The sequence below is a fragment of the Genypterus blacodes genome, unplaced genomic scaffold (assembly GCF_046128005.1).
Source record: "Genypterus blacodes isolate CSIRO-AG114 ecotype Tasmania unplaced genomic scaffold, CSIRO-AGI_Gbla_v1 ptg000112l_1, whole genome shotgun sequence".
In the NCBI taxonomy this organism is placed as follows: Eukaryota; Metazoa; Chordata; class Actinopteri; order Ophidiiformes; family Ophidiidae; genus Genypterus; species Genypterus blacodes.
This window is the reverse complement of record NW_027466916.1, coordinates 799,500-826,598: the sequence shown is the minus strand read 5'-3', so window position 1 is coordinate 826,598 and position 27,099 is coordinate 799,500. Positions and strand designations below refer to the sequence as shown.

The following is a 27,099-nucleotide window of genomic DNA, read 5'->3' as shown; positions in this document are numbered from 1 at the left end:
TACTTGCTTCCTGTAACACCTGACACCTGACTACTTCCTGCCACCTCGCTAAACCACAGCGACATCTGGTGTGCAAACGGACGAATTGCACGTAAATCAAATGAATCAAACAAATGGCTCCTGTGTGCAATTGTGCCGAAGACAATGTTGGAGTGCACACAGCGGGCATACATCATATTAATTAGATGCATAACCTTTCAAAAACACAGAGTCTTAAATAACCAGCTCCCCTGAGTCCTGTAACTCTCCTGATAAATACATTATCGTCATTGTGTGTCCATTATGCGCTGATCAATAGCTCGGTCTCCTCGCTGTGCTTTATAATTGAGTCAAATGTCTATGAGGTGAGTTTACATGAAGCCGGCAGACCACCTTTGAAGCAGCCCCGGCTCTTGTTTCCATAGCAGCAGACTCAGGACCCAGCCCCTCCCCACCTCCCTCTCTTTCGGGTCTGAACCACACTCCCAAGGTCAGACACAGCGGGGCGCGTCACTGCCACTCATCCGGCGGAGTAACCCCGGAGGAGGTGGTGGAGAGGGGGGGCTATTTCCATCTCATGGCTCCCGACACCCGTGACCCAGCGTGGGGCGAGAGCGGAGCCGCCGCCGAGGACGACAAACCGCACAGGGCCACGGGGTTCATCCTCACCAACAGCTGTGCGGCATCCAGCGCCACCGACACACAGATGATGAATCTGTGCCCTGCAGTGGGCTGTGAAGAATTATCCTCAGTATATCCCGGGAAGATAACTCAATTAGCTCATTGTGCAAAACTGAATTCATAATGAAGGTTGAACCAGGTTATGCTTCGGTGCTCGTGCCTTCCTTCCTTTATGTATTAATTCTATTTTTATTTTATATTTAGGCAGAAAACACGCTTATATAATATAAACAACACCACTCACCTTGGGATCATCAGTATACTTTGATGCTTTGATAAATTGCGCATCGTAATATACATATAATAGTGTTCTGTCTTCAATTTCACAGTTAATAAACACGCTACGTAATCGTGAAAATGTCTCCTTCTATTGGTCGTGACGCGTCATTACATCAACAATGACCGTCTGTCCAAGGGCAAAGCTAAGTCCCGCCTTCTTCCATTGTATTGGTTGACGTTACAACTTCTGCAAGCTGATTGGACGCTAGAGCTGTCAGTTAAAGCAGGATTCCGGAAACTGAGGCAGGCATAACCGGTGAGAAACGTGGGTTCACTTTACTACATTTTCAGCTCTTTTACCTTAATCGTATTTCGTTGTAGCGCATTATCTGCGTCATGTCAGTATTCAGAAACAATATTAAATGTTTTACGCATATTCACAGCTCCTTTTACGGCCTCTGCTAACTAAGAAGCTAACGTTGGATAGCTGCAAATGCTAAATTCTCAGTGTCACAGCTCGTTGCAATGTAAATATTACATTTAAGTTTATTTTCCATGTTTAGTTTAACGAATCTGTCTGTCATCCTCAGATCCGAGTCGGTAGTAACTGTGATGTTATAATGAACAGGAGAACGTAATAGGAATTCAGTCCCAATGTTCATTAATGCCAATTGAAAGACTGATTCCTAAGGCTACAGAGGGCACAGTGTAAAGTGTAAAGATTTATGTAATAGTCACTATATTTGCTTTGAAATAATAAGCTCTCTCTCCGTCTCTGGCTTTTGTCGCGTTTGTTTTAGATATTTGTCTTTGAGTGGGAATTGTAGTTTCGCCATGAGGCCACTAGATAGCGCCGGAGATCAGCCTCCGTAATGCTGAAGAATTCAGCCTGAATTCGACTCAGGCAGGAGATTGAAAATCAATTATGTGAAGTGATAACGGAGTAATTAGTATTGATAACAGCTTGCCAGAGTTGACAGGCAAAGATGCACCATCCCCCGTGTGTGTGTGTGTGTGTGTGTGTGTGTGTGTGTGTGTGTGTGTGTGTGTGTGTGTGTGTGTGTGTGTGTGTGTGTGTGTGTGTGTGTGCGCGCACTGTGTCTGTGTAAACCATTAGTGATGCTTATATTAAAGGTTAAAGTTTAAGAAACCGCATCAACTCACAGATTCTCTTCTGTAAAGAAAGCGCCAGAGTGCAAATTTACCCACCTGCAAACACAAATACACTATTTAAAGACACATTGTTACATAATAATGACACCAGTATGATGTTGGTTAGGTATTACTGACATATTGTCCTTACATGTGACCTTTCCAGTCATTTCTGACATTTATATCTCTTAACATCTGAGTTCTGCTGCTGTTGTGGCTGATGATCATCTTTTTTGTGTTTGTGTGTTCCCAGTGTACACTTGACGATGGCCGCCTCAGGGAAACTGTCAGCGTTCCGCCTGCCTCCCTTGCCGACTGTAAGCGAGCTAATAAAGTTGTACAAGTTGACGGCTAAGAAACAGCTGTCCCAGAACTTCCTGTTGGATCTGAGGCTCACAGGTCAGTCTTCCTCCCTCTCTCTCTCTCTCTCTCTATCTGCATTGCACCAATACATACTGGATTCTGTTACTTTGCCTACATTGGGGGACGACCTGGTGGTGTTTTGCATCCTTCGCACTCGTCCTGGCAGCCGTGCTCCCAGGCATCGATACCGACAGGCTTCTCCGTACGCATGAGGTTGAGTAGATCCCCCGCTAATGCGAACAGACCGAGTCGGTTGTTTGCAGCTGGCACGGCGCTTGCACCTTAATATAATTATCAGTGATGCAGTGCAGGTCTATTCCGCTCCTGTGTCCTTGGACAAGGTGAGGGTATTAATCTATCTCAACTTCACGGCACGGACGCAGGCAGGTATTGGAACATCACACGTTATTAATCTCAATTTAGAACCACAGAGACACTGATGATGAGCTTTGATTCTACAATGTTGGGTCATTTGTGTGACGCAGGACGAAAGCAAACTGAGTCTATAATTGACAAACTGAATAGAGAAGTATTAGTGAAACACGTTGTTGGAACTTAGCGGCGTTCGTTTGTCTTTTCCAGATAAAATCGTGCGTCAGGCGGGCAGCTTGAAGGACGCCCACGTGTGCGAGGTGGGTCCTGGTCCCGGGGGTCTGACCCGATCCATCCTGAACGCCGGAGCTGCAAGCCTGCTGGTGGTGGAGAAGGACACACGCTTCATCCCTGGGCTGAAGGTAAACTGAGCCTGGCTGAGTGAACACACCAGGTGATCAAGGTCATGAGGTCGTTCAGCAAATAATGTTCTGTCACCTTCAGGAGGACCTCGTCTGTTTTTAGCAGCGGGGCAACCGCAACTACAAGGAGATACGTCTGATTTAATGTGATATTGTGTCCGTTGTGTCCACAGCTGTTGTCCGAGGCAGCTCCAGAAAAGATGAGTATCGTCCACGGGGACATACTGACCTACAGAATGGACCGAGGATTCTCAACGGACATCGCCAAGCCGTGGGAAGACGGTAAAGAGGACGACGAAACCCTTCAACATCCCTCCAAACTAAATTCTTTGAAACTAAAGCTCTCTGTGCGTCTATCCTATAGATCCGCCAAACCTTCACATCATCGGGAATCTCCCCTTCAGCGTCTCCACCCCTCTAATCATCAAGTGGCTGGAGGACATCGCCAACAGAACCGGACCCTTCGCCTACGGACGCACCCGGCTCACCCTCACCTTCCAGAAAGAAGTGGCGGAGGTGGGCGAGCTCTTGCTTCACCAGTCGACATCCATCGCCGTAGTTTGGTTTCCTCTGCTTACCTAATGGCCGTTTGTTTGTCTCCTCCCCCGTTCAGAGGCTGACGGCCAGCACAGCCAGCAGACAGAGGAGCCGTCTGTCCGTCATGGCTCAGTACCTCTGCAAAGTCCAAAGCTGCTTCTTCATCCCAGGACGGGCCTTCGTCCCCAAACCAAAGGTAGGACTTCACTTCATCTGGCAGAGATAATGGAATAAAGCTTAATATAGCATTCATTAGTCATGGATGGAGACAAACACACTGGTTGGATTCGCACACACACCTCCTCATCTGTCATCGTCCCTCATCACGTCTCCATCACTCCTCCTCCTCCTCCTCCACCTCCTCCTCCTCTTGGCTCTAAGGCTTCATTAGGACCGTGTTGAATCTGTGTTTTCCCCTTGCTGTCTTTGGACTCCTTTTTTTTATTTTTGTGGACTTGTAATGATGCCTGGCGGGGGATTTCAGGCGCGCCGCCTCGTAATGAGGGATTGCTTCTTTTTTAAGACCCAGTTTCTGCCTCTGTGTGTTTTCTCTCAGCACATCTGTGTGCCGGTGGCCAAAGGCAGCCACTTGCTATTATGTAACAGTTTTTTCTTCCATTCCAGGGGTTAAGATGCAGTCCTACAGGGAGCACATTAAAAATGAAAACACCGCTGCCAAATGTAGAATGTTGTTGTCATAGATCTGCTGTTTACATCCAGAGAAGAGAAGCGTTTGTGTCTTTTGATAAGGAGCGCCCTCAGATCCTTTCACAAACCAACTTCCCCTGGATTAAAGGGGGTCGCTGTTAGGTTGATGGACTGACGCTCGCTTGAAGATGTGGCTGCTCCTCTGGAGGCTCGGCGTGGGTAAATATTTAATCTCCCGCGTGGCGTAAAGAGGCGGCAGAGGGAACGGGACCGCGGCTGATTGTTCATTCTCTTAGAAGAGATGGAGCCTGATGATTATTTCATTGCGCTCTTCCACTTTTCTCTACTTTTTTTTTTAACTCAGTGATTTCGCCTGCGTGGCAAAATGGATTTAAATGGATTTCAGCCGCTTGCTTGTTGTGTAGATGTGCGTCACGCGTGCATGTTTGCGCGTGTAAATGTGGGTTAAGTGGAGCCGTGTGCAAGGCGCTGCCCATCAATGAGTGAGCCAGGCGCCGCCGTGCACGCCATCTCGCCATCTCGCCCCACTAAATGTTTTAATGGGCACTTGGACGATTGATATGATTAGGAGAGATGATGGCTGTTTGATGAGCAGACCTCCTGCTGCTGCTGAGTCCTATAATGGACCAGGGAGCATATAGAGCGCCCTGATGCTCTACTCTGTGTCCTGCAGACCCATTTTACTTTTATGTCGTGCAGTATAATGAATAAAATGCTCTGCAGCTCTGTGTTGTTTACCGGGACACACAGGAATAACAACACAGAGCTGCATAATGAAAATGTCCTCCCTGATTGGCTGAGGGGACGGGAGCAGAGGGGCCGGGAGCAGAGGGGCCGGGAGCAGAGGGGCTGAGGTTGTGACACGTAGGGGATCTCTGTTTTGTAACTCGGTTTGTCAGATTGCGTACCGAGATGTAGAAAGTTCACTTGAAGGAGCAGCACAAGTATCAAAGTTGTAATGTTTGCTGTCATGGGCGCTCAGGGTTTTGATATTGTTTGTTTTTTCATTCGCAGGCTGTGTGGTCTCCGTTTAGTGAGTGAAAACAATAGAGACACACACACACACACAAAATGGTTAAACCAACAAAGACACAAACAAACGGTTCTGCTCCCACAGCTAGAATAAGCATCTTATAAATATTATAATTGCTGGAGGCCTCTCTTTGTAGACATAAATTAATTAGAAGAATATGGGAGTTATTACTGTCAAATATTAAGTCTCTCTCTCTCTCTCTCTCTCTCTCTCTCTCTCTCTCTCTCTCAGACGGAATAGGCTCAGCAGTCTAATTTCTGGCATTGTCTTCTTCTCTCTAAAGCATTCTGATCACTAATTACACTAATGCAATTGTGATACAGTTTGAATAAATCCCAGATTTGTTCAGACTATATTGCAATTTCACTTTCATTTCCCCGCACTCGGCTGATCTTTTGCGAGCGAGCGAGCCGGAACACTTTACAGCCCGGTGTTGTATCGATTGTAATCATCTCTAATTGTCCATATTAAAAATTTCTCAGACACAAAAACAGCGAGACACAAATGAAACAACCGACGGGATCCTCTTTCTATAACCACAATAAGAAAATGGGGCCTCTTAAAGGTGAGGGGGGGCGGAGGGGATGTGGATTGATTGGCTGAATGATTTGGACCTATGGGTGATATCCAGTCCAGCCTGATGCGATAACGAGGAGGGAAATGTTGAATCCATTCTACATCAGCAGATGCCGGCGTTCGTATCGACACGCGGCTAGCAGGGGAGCCTCATCCTCACCGGTTAATCTGTCCGTCTTGTTCTTCTTCTTCTCCTCTCACTGCACCTCCTCGCCGTCACGTTGGGGGTGACTGAGATTGTCCTTGAAGGCTCCTGCGAGCTGTGATTGGCTGCTTTGATGTTCCCCTCAGGCTCCTCGCGCCCTCGGTCTGTCCTGCCTCGCATCGCACATGCTTCCCGTCCCTTATTAGACACACACACACACACACACACACACACACACACACACACACACACACACACACACACACACACACACACACACACACACACACACAAATTGAGTGATCTTCGAATTGCCTCCGCCGCTCACAGCTACTCAAACACATCTCAAAGAAGAGTTTTCAGGTGTGGTCTCAGTCGGTTTTAGATCTCTCCTCTCGTCTGACAGCATTTATTAATTGCGTTCCCAGAGTCTGAGCTCTCATAAATTACCTCCCATCTCTCTCTGTTGTCTCACCGTGAAGGAGAGCGAAGGATCTTCTCACATTATCCTATGTTTATTTATAGAATATGCCGTTTTCTGCTTAAGGTCACCTGAACAGAACGGGTAAAGAGGTAAAAGGTGCAGTGCTGCGCTACTCAAAGACCAGGATTGAGAACCAGCCCGCTAACCCCAAGAATCCAATCGGCTGTTAAACCGTAGGAGTTATGGCCCTCGTCTTTCCAATTTACATTGAGGTCAGAGGTCAAGGACTTCCAGAGTGTACCATCTAGGAACCTGCAGCTCCTACTTGGATGTCCAGTGATTCATATCCGTCTTAGCCGCCTCTTTACATAGGAAAGAGCTGATCTGCATGGAGTGGAGTGTGTGTGTGTGTGTGTGTGTGTGTGTGTGTGTGTGTGTGTGTGTGTGTGTGTGTGTGTGTGTGTGTGTGTGTGTGTGTGTGTGTGTGTGTGTGTGTGTGTGTGTGTGTGTGTGTGTGTGTGTTGACTGGCTCATCTCTCTTCCCCCTCCTCCCCCGCCTCTCTTGCTTCCTGGCAGAACGCGATTAAAATCAACTTCTGTCTGTCACAGCCAGGTCTATAAGTCGCTCAATAGATGCTCCATCACGAGCCGACCGCAGGCTCTTTCCTAGAGCGCTTCGCATTTTGCGTAGATATTAACCACGATCTTGTTTCTAAGAAATAATGAGGACGCGCGGGTACAGAATGACCAGGGGAGAAGGAGTGAACAAAGGAGAAATAAATGGAAAAGAAGAAAGACGGAGCCGCAGGGGGGAGGGGAGGCAATAAATAAAAGGGAAGAGGGGGATCGGGTGTGATTGAAGAAGAAACGGTACATAAAATGGATATGATACATGAAATGGAATGAAAGATGGGAAAGGATATGAACACGGCAGAGGCTCGTTCACGAGCCGAGAGGTAAAGGAGCGCCCCGAGACAGATTCATGACAGAGATCGATCTGAGAGGAGAGTGAGGCGTACCTCCGGCAGATGGCTGTCTGGGTGTCGTCAGGTCTCTCTGAGTAATGGCTGCATCAGGCGTCGCCCGGCAGCCCGAGCTGGAGCTCGCAGGAGCAGAGCCCTACAGATGTTTGTCTTGTACCCGAGCATCCACCAAGAACCACGGGCCAGACGAGCGAGCAAAAATTAAATCTGTTCACGCTGCATTGAGCATCGATGGTGGCCGGCGTCTGTCAGGGAGAGTTTAGACAACAAACAGTAAAACTCAATCAGCCACAATTTGTTGTTATAGAATACGCTGCAGAAATACTGATCTACATAACTTTAAACATTGCTTTACACAAATTTCAGGTTATTTATTTGAAACGGCAGAAATAATTGATATTTCCCCTTGAAGTAGCTTCAATGTAGTGAGCCTCTTTTTATCGTAGCTGGCAGTGTAGCTAACTACTTCATTAAGAGAGTAGCCTGGCCACAAGTCATCAGTAGCTTGTAGCTGGAGAAGTAGCTTCCCCACTGCTATTTTTAACAAGTGATTTTTCATACCTTTTTGGTTTCTTTACAGCTGAACTCTCAGCCGTTGTTTGAATTCTTTCCTTTTGAATTTGCGGGGCCATATCAGTGACCCACCTTAGTCCGGTATAAAACACTACCAGGCACCATGATGGATAACTTCTCTGTGACCTGAAGTGGCCCGGCTCTCCCCTCAAGAGTAACAGCGAAGATCTATTCAGGAGGGCTCCACTGCTTCTCACCTCCTGCCACACACACACACACTCCAAAGGCACACAGTTTATATCGGCCAATTCCCATCTCGTAAACGGGGTCAAACTTTGTATCAGGAGTAAAGGGAAAGTTATTTCAATGACTGGTGCCGGCACGTTAAATGTGTGAAGGCTTGGTCTCAATACATCAGACCCAAGGTAAAGGAAGCTAAAAATACTCTCCTCCCTTCTTCCCTTAAACAAAATGCAGAGGTTGGCAGAGTTTGCGTCTCAAAATCTCTGGAGATCTTCTGCTCCTCCTAACGAGAAACGGTGCCAAGTTCTCTTTGAGTCAGCGCACGGAGTTCAGCAGATTCAGCTTTGTTTGCCGCGCACGCCGAGGAAATATGCAGGTGTTTAGAAAAATAATGGCGCAAACATGGCCCCATCCCAAGAAAAGGAGGTCAACCTCAAAAAAAGTGAATCGCTAGCGGTGCTAAATGAAGGCAGAAAATAAAACCTGGGGTAACTTTAGCAGGAGGCATCAATCTATAAGCTATTAACTTAAATGGATATTGTGAAGGCTCCAATTTAAACCTCACGCACTGTGATTTTATGACTTCATTTCAGCGTTTTACTAAGGAGGGGGAAGCTGAGGGTAGATTCAGCAATCGCTCTGATGAGGTTTTGTGTAGGTCATGGGTCAAAGCATATAAATGGTGGGGAAAAGGAAAATAGGGGCGAAAAGATGATGTTGCAATAGCTGTTTTTGTTTTACAATCGCAGGCACGTCAGGCATCATCAGGCACGTTATATAAGATGATTGTTGCAGGGAATGATAACAACCATTCCCAACTGCATCCAGCCTTTGTGTCCGTACGTGAAAATACAGCAGACAAAAAACCAGGCTGATACTGTTTGAGTTCTAAACCCGATCTGGTCGCACGCAACGAGTTTCAGCCTGATCAGATTTGTCGTCTGCCTGCCGTTTGTACACGCGGTGTCTAGGGGGTCTGGATGTCTGATTAATTGCCCTCATTTTCATGAAACGATCCAGCCGGTGAAGCAATCGCATTGATTTCTTGCATGTCGCAAATTTTGATGGGCCCACTGCTCCAGTGTGAACAGCTCCAAGGTCCGACCCTCCCCACCATCTTTCAACGCAAGACACAGCAAGCCAGGAACAACATGACCAACCTGTCTGAGATCTCAGCATGTACAGTACAAACACTGACTGACGAGTGTAATCAAAGAAAGAGACCAAAACAACAGACCCGCGCTGAGCCTTAAGCAGAAATGACAATAGTCAAATCTGGCTGCGATGATCTGATCTGGCTTATCAATCAGACTGTACAACGTTGGGATAGAAACGAGTACACCGTCTGCAAAGCCTTTTGGTTTCCGTACCAATGAGTTGGTTCAAACGGAATTCAAAACCCTGCTAACGATCAAATAAGCACCTTTTTTAAACAAGGTTTGTGTTCACACATGTTCAGACTCCCTCCCCCCGTCCTGGCTCGCTGCATCCTGCCACGCGTCTCACGCCCGGTGCTAGAAAGCTGAAATATTAGAGGGCCTCCTTTGAACTGTCAGGAGTGCATTGTTTTCTTACAAGCGGCTCTTTTGTCATCTCCATAGCCTTATACTGCCTCTCTCAGCAGTTTACAGCCCAGCCAAGGTTGTTACTATCATTCCATAGCCTCAGCGAGCACCCGGGACCAGGGGGGTAGAGAGAGAGAGAGAGAGAGAGAGAGAGAGAGACAGGCTCCAACAAAGGAAGGTCATGCTCGGTGTTGATGGCAGCTTTACATCTCCAGTATGAACCATTGGCAGGATAGCACCTGTCCAAAACAAAGAACCTCAGATTAATTATGGTGACAAACTAGAACGATTAGTGGGCTGGATGTAGTCTTAGCATTGTTGACTGCTAATGGAGTTTTGACGACCGTTAGCATGACGGTTCCTTAACTCGGTCTCATATCCGTCTCTCTCTCTTTGTGCCTGCCAGGCTCCAGTGTAGTTTTCTTCCACCTACTCATTCTGTCATACCTGGTCTTTTGGAAAGGTTAGGTGTAGCTTGAAAAATGTCACGAGAAATATCCCGGGAGTTTGACGTGCTGGAGAAGTTCGGGTTCAAGGAAAGGCCTGAAACGCGGTTAACCCCTGCCTGGAATGGAGAAGGTTTAAAAGCTCTCACCTCCCTTCGTCTTAAAGCCCACATTTCCAGATCTGTCATAGCATCAGCGTAGGGTGAAGGCCTTTGAAGGAGAATGTAGGTTAAATACACAGAGGAACAGATCTTATTAGCGTTTCCCCCCTGAGAGGAATGATTATTTGATCTGCACTCATGTTGCATAACCAAGAGGAGTGGGAGAATGTGTGAGAGAGGGAGAGAGAGAGTGAGGATCTGTGAATAATCCATGTTTGTTTCAAGAGAGCACATTTTCCCTCGGCCTTGTAGACCGTGAGCCAATCAGCTGCAATGAGAGTCCAGATCCTCTTGGAAACAGGGACCGTTTTAACAAGCGACCCATCTGGAGTGGAAAGACCGCAGATATTAATGCATTAATGTTAATTAATACTGCACAGTCCTCAAAATGAGTTGTTTTGAAGCAAGTTCTACCACGTTTGTTTCTTGAAAAGATCAAGGCGAAATGATGAGGCGTTTTTTAAAGACGCTGGTGCAGAAGTTGTTGTTTTTAGCTTTTCTGTCGTGTTTGTGTGTCTTGGCATTCTGCTCGTTTATCCCAAGCTGGTACCAGAAAGCCTGAGATGATTAAATGGAAAAAGGACAGGAAATTACTAAATGTATCCTCACGTTATAGACGATTCTTGTTACTGATACATTTAATTTGCCTTGTTTGGCTCTTTTGTGAAAGTCAGAACCCTCTTGTTCTCTCGTATGCCTTCTTTGTTCTGCATTACTTATTCTACAGGGTTAAGCTCAAGTTGGCAGCTATGCTCATTGCACACATTCATGTTGTCGCTACGCTATGACTTTGCATTAGCCACTTCAGCCGCTTCTTGTCAAGTGCAAATCCTTTTGAAATCACATTTGCACATTGTGTTTTCCGTCTCTGTTTGGTTGGAAAAAGCTCCCTCTCAGATCAAACCTGGGCACGGCGTGTGAACAGCCTTACCGCCTGCTCTCAGCACAGCGTGTGCCGTCCCAACAATCTGTACATTTGGCAGCGAGACGAATATCAGACACACACCACACACGCTCACCACGTAGACATGTTGCTTTCACAAAATAGTTTTATTGGTAAAAAATAGAACTACTCGCACAAGCACATTGAGACAACGGTATCAGAACTTGTGAACTGTTCATCATCACAGATATGCTCTGGCAAAGTAAAAAGTGCTAAAGCATCCACAAAAATAAGCTGCAGTTATCAAAACGATAAATCCTTGTTTTGTTTTTAACGCGGCGGGAGAGTTGCGTCTCTTTTGGGCGTGAAGGACCGAGACACTTTGCACTCTTGGCTGTTTACAAGCGAATGAAATTGCGTGCTGATAATCAAGCTGCACAGCCACAGAAAAGAGAAATCTCCAGCTACTAGTTCCCTACTCAATCACATCGGGCAGAAATAGTTCCCTTTCGGCCCGGAGTGCCAGTAATGTTATGTTACTTGAACCGGTCCGTAGAATACTGCTGTCCAAACAAAGTAACACGAGCAAAAGGTGCATTTTGAGTCGTCTTCTTATAAAGAAGATATGGTATGAACATGCTACTGTGTTTAACATTGAGACAATCTGTGGGAAACAAGGTCCCTCAGTATAAACATAACATCCCAGATACTTGTGCACAGCAGTCGCAGACCCAACAGTGAAGCAGGATTCCTGAAACGAACACAAACGCCACGCGCACGCACGTGACTTCCCTTTGAACCACGCGCAGCCTAAATGCCTAGTGAAGCGGTGCTGTGCTTTGGGAAATAAGGAATAAAGAGGATTTAAAATAACCCTCGGTACGCTGCGCCCCAACTGTACACAAGCATCCGGTTGACTTGCGACTTCAGTCTGGCAGAACAAATCACAAATCCATAAAACATCCGCTAATGTGTAATTCATGTACAAACAAGGCAATAAAAAAATAAACGGAAACAACTCCAGATAGTATTAAAATGTGTCACCGTGAGTTGATTTGGCACATTCTCAAAAACACATCGTGTGTCGGTATTAGTTGATGACATGGCACATTCTTTACTTTGTTTATTGCATTGGTTATGGTGCCTGGGCAGTGAGTTACTGTCAGGAGGCCAAGTGCTGCTAGGCCAAGATGGTCAGTCAGGGTGGGGTACAAAAAAAAAAGTCTGCCAGGGACCAGCAGCAGCGGCGGCGCCCGCAGAGATGCCCCCTGGCGTGCCGGCAGCAGCCTGCAGGTGGCGATCTGGGCTCAGCCATCTGCTCTCCTCTAGGGAGCTCTGGCATGTTTGTGAGCGAGAGAGCGAGAGAGAGAGAGGGAGGGAGAGAGAGAAGGTGCAGATCTATACATAACTGACACCAGCCTCTCAGCCATTTCTAGATGAAAACAACATAACTCTGACCTCCCCTCACCCCGCAGGAATGCCACGGTGAGAAAGTGTAACCTTACTACACACATACCAGAAGGTGGGACTGTTTAGTGTGTGTCCATCCTTGTAGCGTGCAGCAGTGTTTTCTTGCGATCACGAGCAGTACGAGCGTATAGAGACGCGTGTTTGAACGGTGGCATATTTAAGTGCCTGCAGTTTCGGCGGCGAGGCCTCCCGCAGGTGCAGCGTGGCAGCACACACACACACGCACACGCACACTGCTGACACGCTTAGAAAATAAGTCGCATATGGAGAATGACTCAAACACTTTCATAGCTGCCTGACACACACAGCGAGGCAGCCAGCCGTGACTCCAGAACCCCTCTCTCTCTCTCTCTCTCTCTCTCTTTGGCTCTGTCTTTTTCCCTCCTCTGCCTCTGTTTGTGCCTCCCTGCCTCTGCGCCATTAAACATCTGTTCCACCCCGTGAGACCGGTGGCGCTGCGTCGCCACTACAGCTCCGAATTTCCCCTCAAACCTCCATGCGGGTAACGGCGGGGATGCGGCCTCATGTCGCCGCCGAATAAACAAAAGCGATTAGCATGATGAAGGCTGGTTGAACCCACCGAGAGGGCGAGAGACGTCCAATCGCTAGCCGACGCGTAGGACGGGGACGCGGACAATTAGTATATTTTGGTTTTGTGTTCCGTTTCCATGGCAGTGTGGAGTAGGGAGGGAGGCGAGAGTGAAAGCACATGCAGAAAGCCAGCGTGTCTGAATGTTTAGCATATGAGAGAGAGGGAGAGAGAGGGTGAGGGTGCGTGGGCGTGTGTGTTTCTGTGTGTGTTTGTGTGTGTGCGCGCTGGTGTTTGTGGATGTGGCTGTGCTGTCCGTGCAGCGTGCGTGTCACATCTGTATCAAAAGTGCTTGTGGCGAACGGGCGGCTCGCCTCTCTAACAGACGGCGGCCGCTGCTGCTGCTTTTGTCCGTACGGAAAGGAGAGATCGGCGTAGGAGAGAGTCGCACTGTGCTTGGCTATCGGTTTCCCTTCATCTCTCTCCTACTACCACCTGGCAGAGAGGGAGAAGCAGGCGTCTTGTTTGTCTGCGTCTCCGTCTCGTCTCTCTCTCTCTCTCTGCTCCTCCTGACAGGCTCTTTTCTCTCTCGTCTTTTTTTTTTACAGCAGGGTTAATGTTTCTACAGCTTTTCAGGCACAGGCATTGTGTGGCCACGTCTCAGTCGTCTACCAGGCGATGGGCTGTACGTATTCATACACAGACAGGCTCCACACGGCATGCTTCAGAGGCAAAATAAAACATCATCCTAGAAGCTAAGAAAAATATGACCATTTATTATAGTACGTCCACACAGCATTCTTGTGGATCAGTCTATGAAAAACTACAATGGCTTTGCTATTAAAGAGCTTCCACCTACTGTTCCAGGCATCATATTGCCGATTTTGTCGAATGGGAGGGAACCAAACGATTGTAAATAGCAGCTAAATGATTGCTTTTTTTTTTTTTTCCCTTTCAATTCAAACCTTTGGTGAGGAAAAAAAGAATCTACATGGAAGGCTTCCTTATTTGCTTAATCCATCCCGGGGGAACTCTTTGCTGTGATTGACTGATGAAGGATGTCTGCAATTGGTTAGCGGCGTCCTTCGATTCTGCAGCACCAGATCCCGGCTCCTTACACATTCACACCGTCTGCTCCAAGGCGCCGCTTCGGAAATACCTCCGCTGCTTGTGCTTGCAGAGCAGAATAAAGAGAGGACGAGGAAACGGGAGAGGGGAAAAATGAATTCAAAGTCGGCGCTCTCCTCTCATTTTTCTCTCCACCTCCATCTGGAGTGTGTAGCATTAGTCGTGATGTTTCCCCCTCAGGCTCGTCTCCCTCAGCCGTAGAGCACAGAGCTGCTTTATTACACATAGTCCTGCAGGCTGTAGCCGGTCTTATTGTCTAATGGGGAGAGAGAGCAGTACTGGTGCTGGAGCTCCTGCTGCTGCTGCTGTTGGAGCAGCTGTTGCTGCTGCTGCTGCAGCAGCAATTTGTCAGGGGGAGGCAGCAAGACCAAGTCATGAGGGCCGTGTCTCTTTCCTGAGCAGGACATACAGAAGATGGACCCTCCCACAAAGAGGAAGCCCGCCGAAACAAACGCCACATACACGGCACCCCCGGGCTCAAACTTATTGCTCTCGGGCACGCTGGAGTCCAAGAAGTTGGTGATGACCTCGTTGGTAAACCAGGAAGCGGGCACCAGACACAGAAAGCCTGCAGCCACAAAGCAGCCACCACTTGCGATCGCGGCGTGCCTTTTTGAACGCCGTCCGCCTCCCCAACGGGTGCATTTTAGTCCCAGGGAAGCGAGGCAGAGGCCCATAGCAGCCAACACGCAGCACAGCACCATGGTGGTGCGGGCAGTCTGCAAGTACGCAGGCAGGGACAGGACCGAGTACTTCAGGGTGCAGCTGAACATGCCCGTGCTGTACCAGGTGCAGTCCATCCACAGTCCCTGCATCTGGGAGATGGCCGTGATGATGTTGGAGCCCACGTCTGCGCTCACCTTCCAGTTGGGCAGCAGAGTGGCCACCATGGCTCCCATGATGCCCAGAAGTGCCAGGACAAATCCAAATATCTGCATGCCCGTGGACGCCATGCTCCTTTTATAGTCGATTCCACCGCCGCCGTAGCCGTCGTCGTCCTCGCCAGGCAGCATTCACCCAGCGTCAGCCAGGCACGTCGACCCCGCTGCCCAGCCTCCTCTTCTCTCCCCTCCCTCTGTAGGAGACCAGCTGCCAGTCAAATCCCAGTTTGTCAGCTCTTCAGCTGCAGCTCCACTGGACTGGAGGAGAAGAGAGACGAGAAAAGGAGAAAATGAATTGAGTGCGTCTCTCCTCTCGTTCCCTCTCCCCTTCCCCGCTCTCATTCACACCACATACACACACACACACACACACAAGCGCAGACTTTTCTTTGCGGGAAACAAAGGACAGCCAAGCCTGAACAATAAGAGCCGGCTCCGGGTCTGCCTTTAGGTAACGAGCACGCTGGTACATGTTTGCATTTTCTATTTACTGCCTTCCCCTATGCCTCTGCCGAGCCCCATAGAGCCCCACAGAGCGCCATAGAGCCTCACAGAGCTGTTACTGGAGAGGGAGAAATGAGTTTATGGTATTTGCAAAGCTCAATGCTATGTAGACTTAAAGCTGCAGTGCCTCACTTCACTCATACACACATCCTGCCACTTTGGTCCTGTGTTGTAAACTGATCTTATAGTTCATATTAGACATTATTAGACCAATCACAGGCTCTGATGCAGCTCAGTCATTATTAAAGAATAGTCAGAATAAAACTTTCTGCGTCCATACTGGTTGTTTATTATGCAGTCGGACTTGGTGGTAAATGTTTCTGCGTTGTGTTTTATAATCTTAAACAAATCCCCCCGGGTCGTAGAGCTCCGTGTTGTTGTTGTTTAACGCCGCTCTGGCAGAGGCGCAGATAGAGTGGAAATGTTCGCTTACCCGCGCTGGTGCAGAGCTGTCGGCGAGGCGTCACGTTGTTTCGCAGCGGCTCCTGTAAACACACACAGCGAGACACACACTGAAAGACGGCAGGGCGATGTGGGGGCGAGGAGGAAGAGGAGGATTCGGAGGATTCGGGCCGGACCGCGGATCCATTCAGTCCATCCATTTGCTTAGCAACAGCGTGCGAGAGGAGAGAGGAGAGGACATCCCGGCTCCGTGGACCACACAGAGACCCGAGGCTCCGAATGAGCCGAGCGACCGCGATCTCTCCCTCTCTTCCTCTCCCTCTCTCCCTCTCCCTCTCTCTCCCCCCACCTCTCTCTCTTTCTCTCTCTCTTCCCCCACCTCTCTCTCCCTCGCTACGTCGGGAACACACACACAGTTCCAAATCATCTGTATTAAACTGTCGTTCTTCGTCAACGGCCGCCATTCATTCTGAAAAAGTGACGACGTTGCGCTTTTCAATCTTTCGTACTCGTTTTGTTCGATCCCGACACCTGACAGTCACCTGTCTCTCTTATTCCACTGATACATTATGATAATCGGCGCTTAATAGCTTGTAAATAAACAACCAAACTCTGTTCATCACAGAATAGGACGGTTATAAAATGACGTTTTTAATCAGAACGATTCCATTATTCACCTTTTCATGATGTTTCATGATGTCATTATGGTTCGGATGGCATCATTGATGATGTCATGAACAACTCTGACATCATTCAGGTTCCGTTCATGTTTGGAGGCGATGGGAGAAATGTTGCTCTCAGAACTCAACACAAAAACACAGAAGCGTCCAATTATAGTAGAAACAAAGATAAGAACGATGGAGCCTGGAGACCTTTTTTCAATTGAATCATTAAATTGCACAGCGCTTTCCAATACATTTTCAAATTGGAAATGTAGTGAATAATGGACAGAAGAGGATTAGGGACAAGATTAAACAAACGTCACAATTCTGACTCTTCTCTGAAGTGATGTCTTTATCTGTTTGTTTACTCTCTAATCCTCTTCTGTGGAGCCGAGTTCACATGGACGTCCTCACAATGTCACAATTATGCAACTCTCCAAAATTGTGTTTAGTCACGACTTTGCCGAGCGCGCCCACAAAACACAAAACAAGCAAACAGTCTGTGCTTCTTATTTTGACTTTATTTTATATTTTATATTTCCACAAATGCTAATTCTCAGGTAGAAGGTCACTAAACTCTCAGCTGTAAGCAGAGACAGGCAGTGATCTTCTCTCCTCACTCTTTGTCCCCCAATGACAAAAACTCTTCTGAAATTAAAATGGAATCCCTCCACAGTAATGCCAGTATTGAGCTGCTCTGTACCCACAATGCACTGCAGCTGCTGTCAAACCATAGCAAAGTGCCAAGATGCAAAGTCCAGATAAGATTTTCCAAACAATCCCACAATTGTACAGCTGGGACCGGTAATCCAATCAGGACCGAAGTAAAACAGTTGCACTAAGCTGTTTAGACTCCCGTCCTCTGAGGGGGGGGGGCGTGTGTGTTTACGCGACGCTCCACAGGGCAGAGGAGCATGTGGACCCCACCAGGCCCAAACTGACCCTCCCTCCCCGGGGCTTCATCTTCATCAGGCATCAGTCAGCAGGAGACTAAACTCGCAGCTGCTACCCTTCTTTAACTCGTCTTCCTCTCCTCCCCTCTGTAGAGGACGGGAACAGGGGGAGGGAGTGGCTAGGACGGCCTTGATTCACGAATGACAAAGAGGACAAAACGAGAGGAGGAGGGGGGGTACGGGGGGGCGGGGGGGTTGGAATAAGACAGGACTAATAGACGTGATACCCTTGAAAACGCAGATGTCTGTTATCATTATTTTGCTGCATGGGCAAATCAGAAAAACAGCCGGCTGTGGGGAAATTACTTTGCCAATCCTCCTACCTGCAGTATCATGAGCTGCCATTGGTCCCTGTGATTTGAGGCCATTAGATGTAGAAAGGTTGGTGGCAATTGATTTGTTTAGCTATTGATCTGTTTGTTTAATATGGACCAACGCCGCCGCCGCCGCCGCCACCATCCCCCATTGTTTTTACCTCCACGCAACCCCTAAGAGACCCTTTGTTCAAATGAGATCTGGACACAACACACACGAGGGGGGGTGTTTTTTTTCCTTACCTGGGGTTCGGCGTCCGCGTCGACCCTCACCACTACATCCTCGTGGCTCCTCTAAGGGCTGTGGCGAGACGACGACACATTATTTGCCATTTTTCTGCAGACACAGTAGAGTATGGCGTGTGTAACCTGTCTCCTTGTAACTGATGAGATCCTAAGTGCTGATGCTGGTGGTGCTCTGTGGGGAATAAGACAGATAAATAAATAAATAGATCAGAGAGGGAGGAGAGCGCAGCAAAATGCAGTTAACGTACAGTACACAGTATACGTGATGAGTGCAGATGTGTGAAGATATTGCAGCCTGTTATAAACTCGGTCCACCCTTTTATTTGAGTTCCCTGTACCCTTTCCTGTTGCAGCGCTTCGAGGCGTAGCAGGACCCCCAGCCTTCCCCTCTCTCTCTCTCTCTCTCTCTCCCTCTCTCCCCCCTGTGCCCTCACCAGGGAGGCTTTTATTGTGCAATTTGCATTTCTCCCCTTTTTTTTTTTTATAAGCTTCCCCTGCGTAATTGGTTTTCGTGCTCATCGTCTTGCTAAGGTGGTTTGTTCACAGTGAACGGCCACAGCGACCCGAGTGGCATGAGATAGTGACGGTGTCCCTGTCGATGTAATCTCATGGTGTTGCGGCCCCCCAGCCCCCCCCCCCCCGTCCATCTTCAGCCTGCATAATAAGAGGTGTAAACCAGTTTGAGGACAAACACTTGTGACATGTTGTGAAATTGCTGGTGTTGGCTCGGTTTAAAGGGCTCTTATTATTCCCTCATTAGGACCGACCCCCTGCCTGAAAACATGACATTTATGAGTTTTTAAATATTCCTGCAGATCTTCTTCTGTGTCTTTTCATGTATAATTTGGGGCAAATGTTTTATTGTAGCTAAACGATCTCCATGTAAGGGGACAGTGACTAGAATGTTGCAATGGGGACGAATTCAATAATGTCCTCAATCACATCATGACAGTGTGTGTGACCCCATCATGACTGTGCAGCTGAAAATGTCAAAATGAACATCTATTTAATCTATTTCCGAAAAAACAGCATTGTCTTTCAAACGCACCTTTGTCAACAGTGTGGCACAAAGCGTTCTGTTTGACCTGAAAACAAAGCCTGTCAGGGATTTCCCAACATACGTTTCATAACCATTACGTTCAGTCCTTCCCCAACCCCACTGACCCTGGAGCATTTTTAAATCTGTCCCCCAAACAACAGACAAAACAGCGGCTGTCTGCATCTCCAGCCCGTACTCTCTTCATTGGAGTTGTAGTCATGGTCGTCCTTTGCGAGCGCCGGAAGAATCCAAGCGAACGGGAGGTATGCTAGCTGAGCAGCCTCCACATTCTATCTGATGAAGGTCAGATTGAAGCCGTGAACTATAAATAACTGATTATCTCATCCTAACAAGCGTCGCAACCGTTCTCTACATTCCACCGGTGTTTGAAAATGTCCTCCCAAAAAACTGTGATCCTCTATTTAAACTGCGAGCGCCGCCACAGAGAGCACAAAGCCCCTGCAGCGACATCAGCCCAGTATCCACCCCGCTGCCGTCTCCTCTCAGAGGCCGTGTCTCTCTGCGCTGATGTAATGCAAGTTGTCTTCTCAAGGTATTGTCATGATTAATGCAGCTCTTCCTCCTTGTAGGATCTTAGCAGGCTTTTCTCTCTTTCTCTCTCTCTTGTATTCCCCAGCCTCCACCCCCCCCTCGCTATTTCTCTGAAAACCTGCCATTATGTAACCGAGAGCGTCGGCCGCTCAGGTGGTGTCGGAGCCGGGCACCCCGGGGCCCCGGCCCTCTCATCTTGGTTACGCTCAGAGGGACATGACAAAGTACCGCTCACACGCCATCGGGGCCGGAGCTCGCAAGACAAGAAAAATCAGAGGTGGGAAAGGAGATCTGGAGAAGCTCAGGGCAGAGCCGGGCTAATAGAGTTCCCAGTTGCGTTTTGAGAAGGTCAAACACATGAAACGGGGCGAGGGACATGTATATTAATAAGGACGTATGGCCGTCGCGCTCAAGTGGGTCAGACTAGGTCAGAATATGAGCTGTGGATAAAAGCAGATCTGTGTTATTTTGCCCTTTTCAGGTCCGTCAGGCGAGTAAAGCGTGTATACGTTTGCATTTCCTGTAGGACTCTATAGGGTGTGTGATACGCTGTGAAGGTTGTTGAGTATCCCGTATGTTAGAGGAGGAGCAGGTTCAAAGTCTATGTAAATGTTTGATGTCTTGTGTTTTTCCAACCAAATTAGTCGGAACTGAGAGAGCTGGAGTTGGAATGTTGATGAGTTTCAGTATAGTTCCTTATGTAACAATCTCATTTGCGGGCCAAAGTCATATTGCAATAATTGCCAGTAATGCTTGACTTGTTTTTGTTCCTTTTGTTTAATTGCAAAAGCCTGAAGAAATAACGAGATTCACACCGTCGCCAGCCTTTGTCTGTCTTTCATGTACGATTGCTGAGGGATGGAAGTCTGAGCGAGGGGGTCGATACGTCCGTCTGCAGCTGTTTGAGGGGGACCCGGAGGAGGGGTGGGGCCTGGGGGGGTCAGGGTGCAGGCGTGCCCCGTATCACCTGAAGTGGAGGGGCCCAGGTGACGGCGGGTGATTTAAGATGGAGTTCCCTTGCTTGTTGGGGTTATCAGGGGGAGAATGAACGGCCGGGAGTGGGATATACGACTGCAGTGCCACCGAGTGAAGCCGTGTAGCAAGGCCGTCCATAAATCATAGCGGGAAAATGACTCGGACAAGTTGATGGCTGGAATGCCGCTGCCTGTATAGTCCCAATATCGACTTTTCCCCTTCGCTCCTCTCTTAAATCACCAAGTGCAGAATATAAATGGCCTAATTATTCCAGCAGGGAGCGAAATTAAAGGCAATCCCCTTTTTTTATTGCTCCTTCCCGAACAGATGGCGGTCTGATCTCGCACTGACGGGAGATTCGGCATTCCCGCATAAGAATCCCGGACCGAAATCTCTTACTGTTAACATGACAGGTGTTGGATGGGTTCTCATTATACGAGCCGAGTGTTCCAAGCCCATTAATGCAGCCACAGCCCTTAACACCTGCCTGCGGTTTCCCTTTGTAGTCCGCTGGCGTCGTCTGAATTAACAGGCCGGAGTGCGTTAAAGGCAGAGGATACTGGATTATACAGGATGTTATCATTATTATAGCATAACAAAGTTCTGTTTAGGGATTTGGAAGACACATTTAGCTAAAGGTCCATCTTTGTACTGAAGGAGAAGAAGAAGAATGGATCCATAGGCGTCCAAACAAAGGCCAGATATCTCCAAAATGATACAACTCCGCCTCTACACATGATCATCACACACCTGGGCTATAGTGGGAGTGACAATCATCTGTACATTACATGCTTACTGCACACACGTGTCACATCTTCTCTCCTCGGTGTCGGGACGTCTCATGCAGACCCTGACCCAGGAGGAGTGTGTCGCCCGCTCTGCATTATTCCCGCCTGCAGGGCTGCCGGAGAGAAACTATCTCTACAGCCCGCCGCTCCACTGCGCGCCACTGCGGCAGGGAAGCTCGGCAGCATCCAGGCGTCTCCGGGCTCGGCGGGGGGATCTATAGATCTTTCATATAGATAAGGAGGAACTGCGGTGCTGTTTACAAGCGCTGCCCAAAACACCATGGCCGTGGCAGAGATAACAGTAAACAGCTCGTCTGAAAGCTTTTGCTCATCCTTTCCACCACTTTAGTCTCCGTCTCTCTCTCTCTCTCTCCCCCCTCTCCCCCTCAATTATCTGCGCCAGCCCCCCAAGAAAAACAAAAGGCAGCAGCTGTGAAAGCAGGTGAGTCACACGTTCTCCACTCAGAGATGCAGGAGCCGATCCACATGGCACGCCGTCTCAGCAGGGGGGCTGTTGTTCTAAATGACATGTCTTTTTTTATTTCACCTGTTCTGATGCGTTTGTGTGAGTGAGCAGGGAGCTGAGAGTCGTGTTTGTTTATCTCACATAAATGTCATGATTTACATATTAAAGACAACATGCTCTCTCACACTCTGTACTCACCAGCACACTTTATGTTCTTACATATACCGGTTTCACATTCTCCTCCGTGTTGATGGACAAGTGAGCTACAACCGGCATCGCTACTGTTGCTCCTTTGAGAGCCGCTGTCAGAGTAGTGAGCCTGTCAGAGAGCGGCGCCTCTCGGTTCGCCCTCAGCGGGGGGAAGTAAAAGCTTTCGCCCAACTGTGGACAGACAGACAGGCGATGTCGCCGCTCTGCTGCCTCGTGTCTGTTGGTCTGAGTATCTCTCCGATCGCTGTAGCTCCTTAAGTTACAACGAGCAGAACCAAAAAGCTGTCAAGTGACACGGAGAGAAAGATGATGCCTGTTTGCTGCAGAGATCCAGAGCGAATAGAAAAGGTCGTCCTTGAATGTGTTTGTGTGATTGTATCGTGGCCTTCAGGCGATCTCTCGCAGAAGAACAGGCGGTGGTGAGAGAGGAGACTGTATGGATCTATGCGGCTGTGCAGGAGAGAGAGAGATCTGAGAGGTTCTGAGTGAGAGAGCAGAGTCTGGCACAACGGCTACCACAGTTTGTCATGTCAGCTTAGGGCTGACGGAGGAAGGATCAGGAGGCGGCAGCTCATGAAGAACTGGAGCCAAGACTCCCACCGTGGCTGCTTAGTCCTCCACGTCCTCCTCCTCCAACACCACCGAGCTCCGGTTCTGCCAGGACGACTCAATTCCACAGAACCGTTTCATTTGTCCCCGCTTGTACCCGGTCACGTCTTTGTCCCGACTGTGATTAAGACGTAAACAGAATCATCGGCGCTCAGCTGTTCTCTGATGTGTTGCCTGCGTGCGGAGGTGGCGTATGCTGATGAAGACCTTTATTATACCTGAATAAGTCTCTTTACAATCACACAATCTAGACCTGTCACTGTGATTAAGCACACTACGCCTGCTACAATGTGCTGAGCTTTACAAAGCCTCACACGCCGTCCACAACTTTATATATAAAAGGTACAGGAGAGCCATCGGTAAACGTCGGCGTCGCAGCTGCGTCGGCCGAGTCTACGTGAAACAACGCGCCGGCCTGATGCGATCCAGTGCTGAAGCTATCGGCTGTGTGGGTTTGAAGTTCTGCGGCTCAGGCAGACAAAGAGGTTCTGGAGGGAGAGGAAGAGGAAGAGGAAGAGGGGCCGGAGTGAGTCACACTCATCGGTATTTTAAAAAAGTCGATGGCGATGCAGCGACCGGCACAGAGACAAAAAAAGAGAGTCGAAGCACAGTTTCTCTGGTCCATCGCACAGGTGTTACTGTGGCAACCAGAACCGGCTCGTCGGCCACTCGTGCTGAGTCATCTCATTCTCTTGCTTTTCTTTGATCCCACCGTGTTTATCCCTCTCCTTCTCCCTCCGTCCATCTCTCCATCACTCTGCATTTGTCAGGCTGTCCTTCCTCACAGCATCTCTCCTCCTCTCCTCCTCTCCTCCTCTCCTCACTTACTCTCTTGCTTTTACCTTCTCATCCTTTTTTCTCCTAATTCCCACAAACCCACTCTCTCTTACAATCTAGTTTTAAGGACTGTGCTAACCCCATGCTGCTGTGTGTGTGTGTGTGTGTGTGTGTGTTTACGTGCAGGTGGACGTGGGAGTTGTTCACTTCACCCCTCTGGTCCAACCCCAGATCCAGCAGCCCTTCAAGCTGGTGGAGAAAGTCGTCAGGAACGTTTTCCAGTTCCGCAGGAAGCGGTGCCATAAAGGAATCGAGTAAGGACCATTATGTAACTTCATATTGCTTGTTAGACCCCTCTCTCTCTCTCTCTCTCTCTCCCTCCCTCTCTTTGTATGTTGTCTCGTCCTCGCCTCCCAGTCTCTCTCTCTTCCCATTTTCCTCTTGTACAGTCTGACAGCCGTGTCTTCATCTTGTCATTTATCACAATGCTCTCCTCTTTCTTTCCTTCCAACCTTGAGACGACGGCCGACAAACGCAGACATTTGTTAGCGTCTCACCACCAAAGCCTGAACATGGGAGCTCTGTTCAAAACCACTACCAGCAAACCCACACGCCCACACGCGTGTGCACACTGCCCGTCGCCCCCGTGCCTGTTAGCTGGAGTTCCTTTGTTTTGCGGGCCTACGTACACTTACTGAGTGAAAGAGAGCGGCAATTATGACTCATTGAGGTGGCATATTTTATATAACTGCAGTGGGCTGGTTGGTGGCAGCGGCTCCAGAGTGAGAGGAGACGAAGCTCCTAAAAAGCTGCAGAGTGCGTGGAAGTGACTGCCGCTCGGTAAGCAGCAGTGACAAACTTCACCCAGGCTCGGGAATGAGCCGCAAAAACAAAGGGACGCCTCTGTGTTCCTCAGTGTCGAGTGTTTAACTGTTCAAGAACCAAAGTACAAGGAAAGGCAGGGTGCTTTGTTCCACATCTTCAGGCATCTTCTGCCTTCAGACTGACTCAACTCTGGGTCTATGCTCAATTGGCTGCACCTGTTGTTTATAAACAATGGGCGGCTTCAAAGGATTTGAGCTTTAGCTGTCACTCAAACTGCTTCATTCATTCATTCATTCATCCAGGTACAGAAACCATTCAGACATTTTTCAGCGATTCAGGCTTCATTCTTTCAGGCCATTTTCAGCCTTTTCACATATTTCACAGGCTTCTGAGTTTAAAATGCTTCAAGTTAACAGCCATTCACTATTACATTCGTTCGATTTCCTTCAGGCTCTTCATACTTCTTCATTCATCCAGCTGTAGTTCCATAAAGGCTACAATGAGATTCAACAATCTAGAATACTAGAATCAGTCCCTGGTGTGGACGTGTGTCACCATAGTAACACAGTCTGAGGTCAGCTGTAGGACTCACTGATGCAAACTTATGAAGAAGATGATTCTCTTGGAAGTCCAGTTAGTCTAAAGTTGTGGTCAACATGTGTGTGAGCTCTGTACCTGGGAGCAGACGATGCTAGATGATTCTTTTCTCTCCGTGTTGGCATGTTGGCGTCCCACAGCTGCACACAGCGAACGTGGCAGAGGAGCATTAACTATTCATGAGCGTTTTCAGCTCTGTGTGATTTCAATTAACTTACCCAGATTTGAAATAATTGCTGCGGGATCATTACTTCCTGTTTGAACTTTACAACGCCATTAAACTTGCATGATCATTAAGATATCAAAGCAGCAACCTGAGCGCTACAACGCTCCTTATCACCTCTGCTCTCAACTCCTCTCACTCTGGCTTTCTTTTTCTCTATCCACGTCCAGAATGTTGTTCCCCGAGGCGCGCCGTGCTGAGCTGACGGAGGAGATGATGTGCGAGGCGGACGTGGACCCGTGTCTACGCCCCACCAAGCTCACCTTGCCCCAGTTCAGGGCGCTGGCGGACGCCTACGCTCGTCTCTGCTCGGTCGAACCCAGCCTGCGCCACTACGAGTTCAGAGAGGAGCTCAGGCTGAAACACCACAGCAGGCGAACAAACACGCCGACCGACGTCTTGGCGGACACACGGCCGCGCCCCCTCCCGCCCAGAGAAACACGCTAATGGCCTCTGTTAGCACACGGAGACAACAGACTGCTCTTAGCCGTGACATTTCCACCTGGCACCCGCATGCATTTTTAAAACACTTTCTCCCTGCACCCAGGAAGCGTCGTGCATACAGAACACACAACCCAGCGACTGAGGCGGGCAGCACAGCGGACACAATGGCGGTGGGTTTGTTGGACCGTCTATTAAAGTCCAGTCAAAGCAACGAGAGCTGGAGCGGAGCCCGGTTTGGTGTCTTTGTGAAGATTGAAGAACGTACGTTACTTAGTTACCTGTAGTAACTCTTCAGGGCCTCGGGGGTTTGTTGCGTGCGTACACATAATGCTCTTCTGTCTGCCCGAGTCCTGATTCTTAACCTCCCATCCAACTCGTGTAACATTTTGTCCCGCAGGACCCTAAAAGAGACGTCAGAGAATGTTTTCAGGGGGGCGACTCGGAGAATTGGAACAGCACGTTAGCGTTTCTATCCAGGCCGTTATTCCTCTGCAGCGTAGTGCTTATTCACCGGGGAGGCAGAGTTGAAAGGAGGAAGGAAAGTGTGAGGAATTTGTCAGTTCCAAAAAAAAAAAAAAGTGTCAAATGGAGAGGAGTCAATGGTTTATATTAAAATGAAACTGCAAAAACAATCTGCTGTCTCTGTTTGCTTGCTTATGTTTGACTGATGTTCAACTTAGTTTCACCTCACGCACGCCTACACTAACAACTTTGGAGAAATGAGTCTGAAGTTTGTGCTTATCTTTAATTTCAGCATTTTCTGTTCATCTTGTAACGGATGATCAATCACAGCAGGTTAATGACTCCCATAATTCAAAAACTGTTGCAGAGAGGTGATGTCACCCGTTGACATCCGAACACATCGATTTAAGAACTAACCGAATCTAAATATGAATGAATAAATATACCTTTAACAGTTCCAAAGGAAATTCTGTATGGGTTGGTCTTCAGATGTTTTCTTCTTCATCTCGTGAAGGAGCATCTTATCTCTCTTCTTGATGCTGCTGGTTGATTGACGCTTTCTCTATGTGCCTTGATGCCTTCTGAACGACGCAGCTTCCTTTCTTTCAAACTGTTGAAACAAGATTTCACCTCGTACCTTCCAAGAAGTTGACATCATTTTCCCAAGAATGTCAGCTCAGCCATGAATGAATGACAAATCCAATGTGAGTGAATACAAAAAAATCATTTCAATGACT

The 27,099-nt window shown here is 48.3% G+C and overlaps 2 protein-coding genes across 3 annotated transcripts; one reads left to right on the top strand and one right to left on the bottom strand.

Annotated features, from left to right (window-relative positions):
- The first annotated feature begins 1,150 nt into the window (after positions 1-1,150).
- Positions 1,151-26,771, top strand: tfb1m (transcription factor B1, mitochondrial). 2 transcript variants are annotated; one of them, XM_076161785.1, is made up of 8 exons: positions 1,151-1,204; positions 2,285-2,430; positions 2,977-3,128; positions 3,302-3,410; positions 3,493-3,644; positions 3,742-3,861; positions 23,998-24,125; positions 25,627-26,771. In XM_076161785.1, exons 2-8 carry the CDS (start codon positions 2,298-2,300, stop codon positions 25,901-25,903), a joined length of 1,071 nt encoding a protein of 356 aa, XP_076017900.1. In that variant the 5' UTR covers positions 1,151-1,204; positions 2,285-2,297; the 3' UTR covers positions 25,904-26,771. The 2 variants fall into 2 exon arrangements, with proteins under 2 accessions (XP_076017900.1, XP_076017901.1); XM_076161786.1 differs by having other exon boundaries at positions 1,153-1,195.
- LOC143009521 (claudin-20) lies at positions 14,153-15,386 on the bottom strand. Its single transcript, XM_076161524.1, has one exon. The coding sequence runs from the start codon at positions 15,384-15,386 to the stop codon at positions 14,652-14,654; it is 735 nt and encodes a 244-aa protein (XP_076017639.1). The 3' UTR covers positions 14,153-14,651.
- Positions 26,772-27,099: the final 328 nt, after the last annotated feature.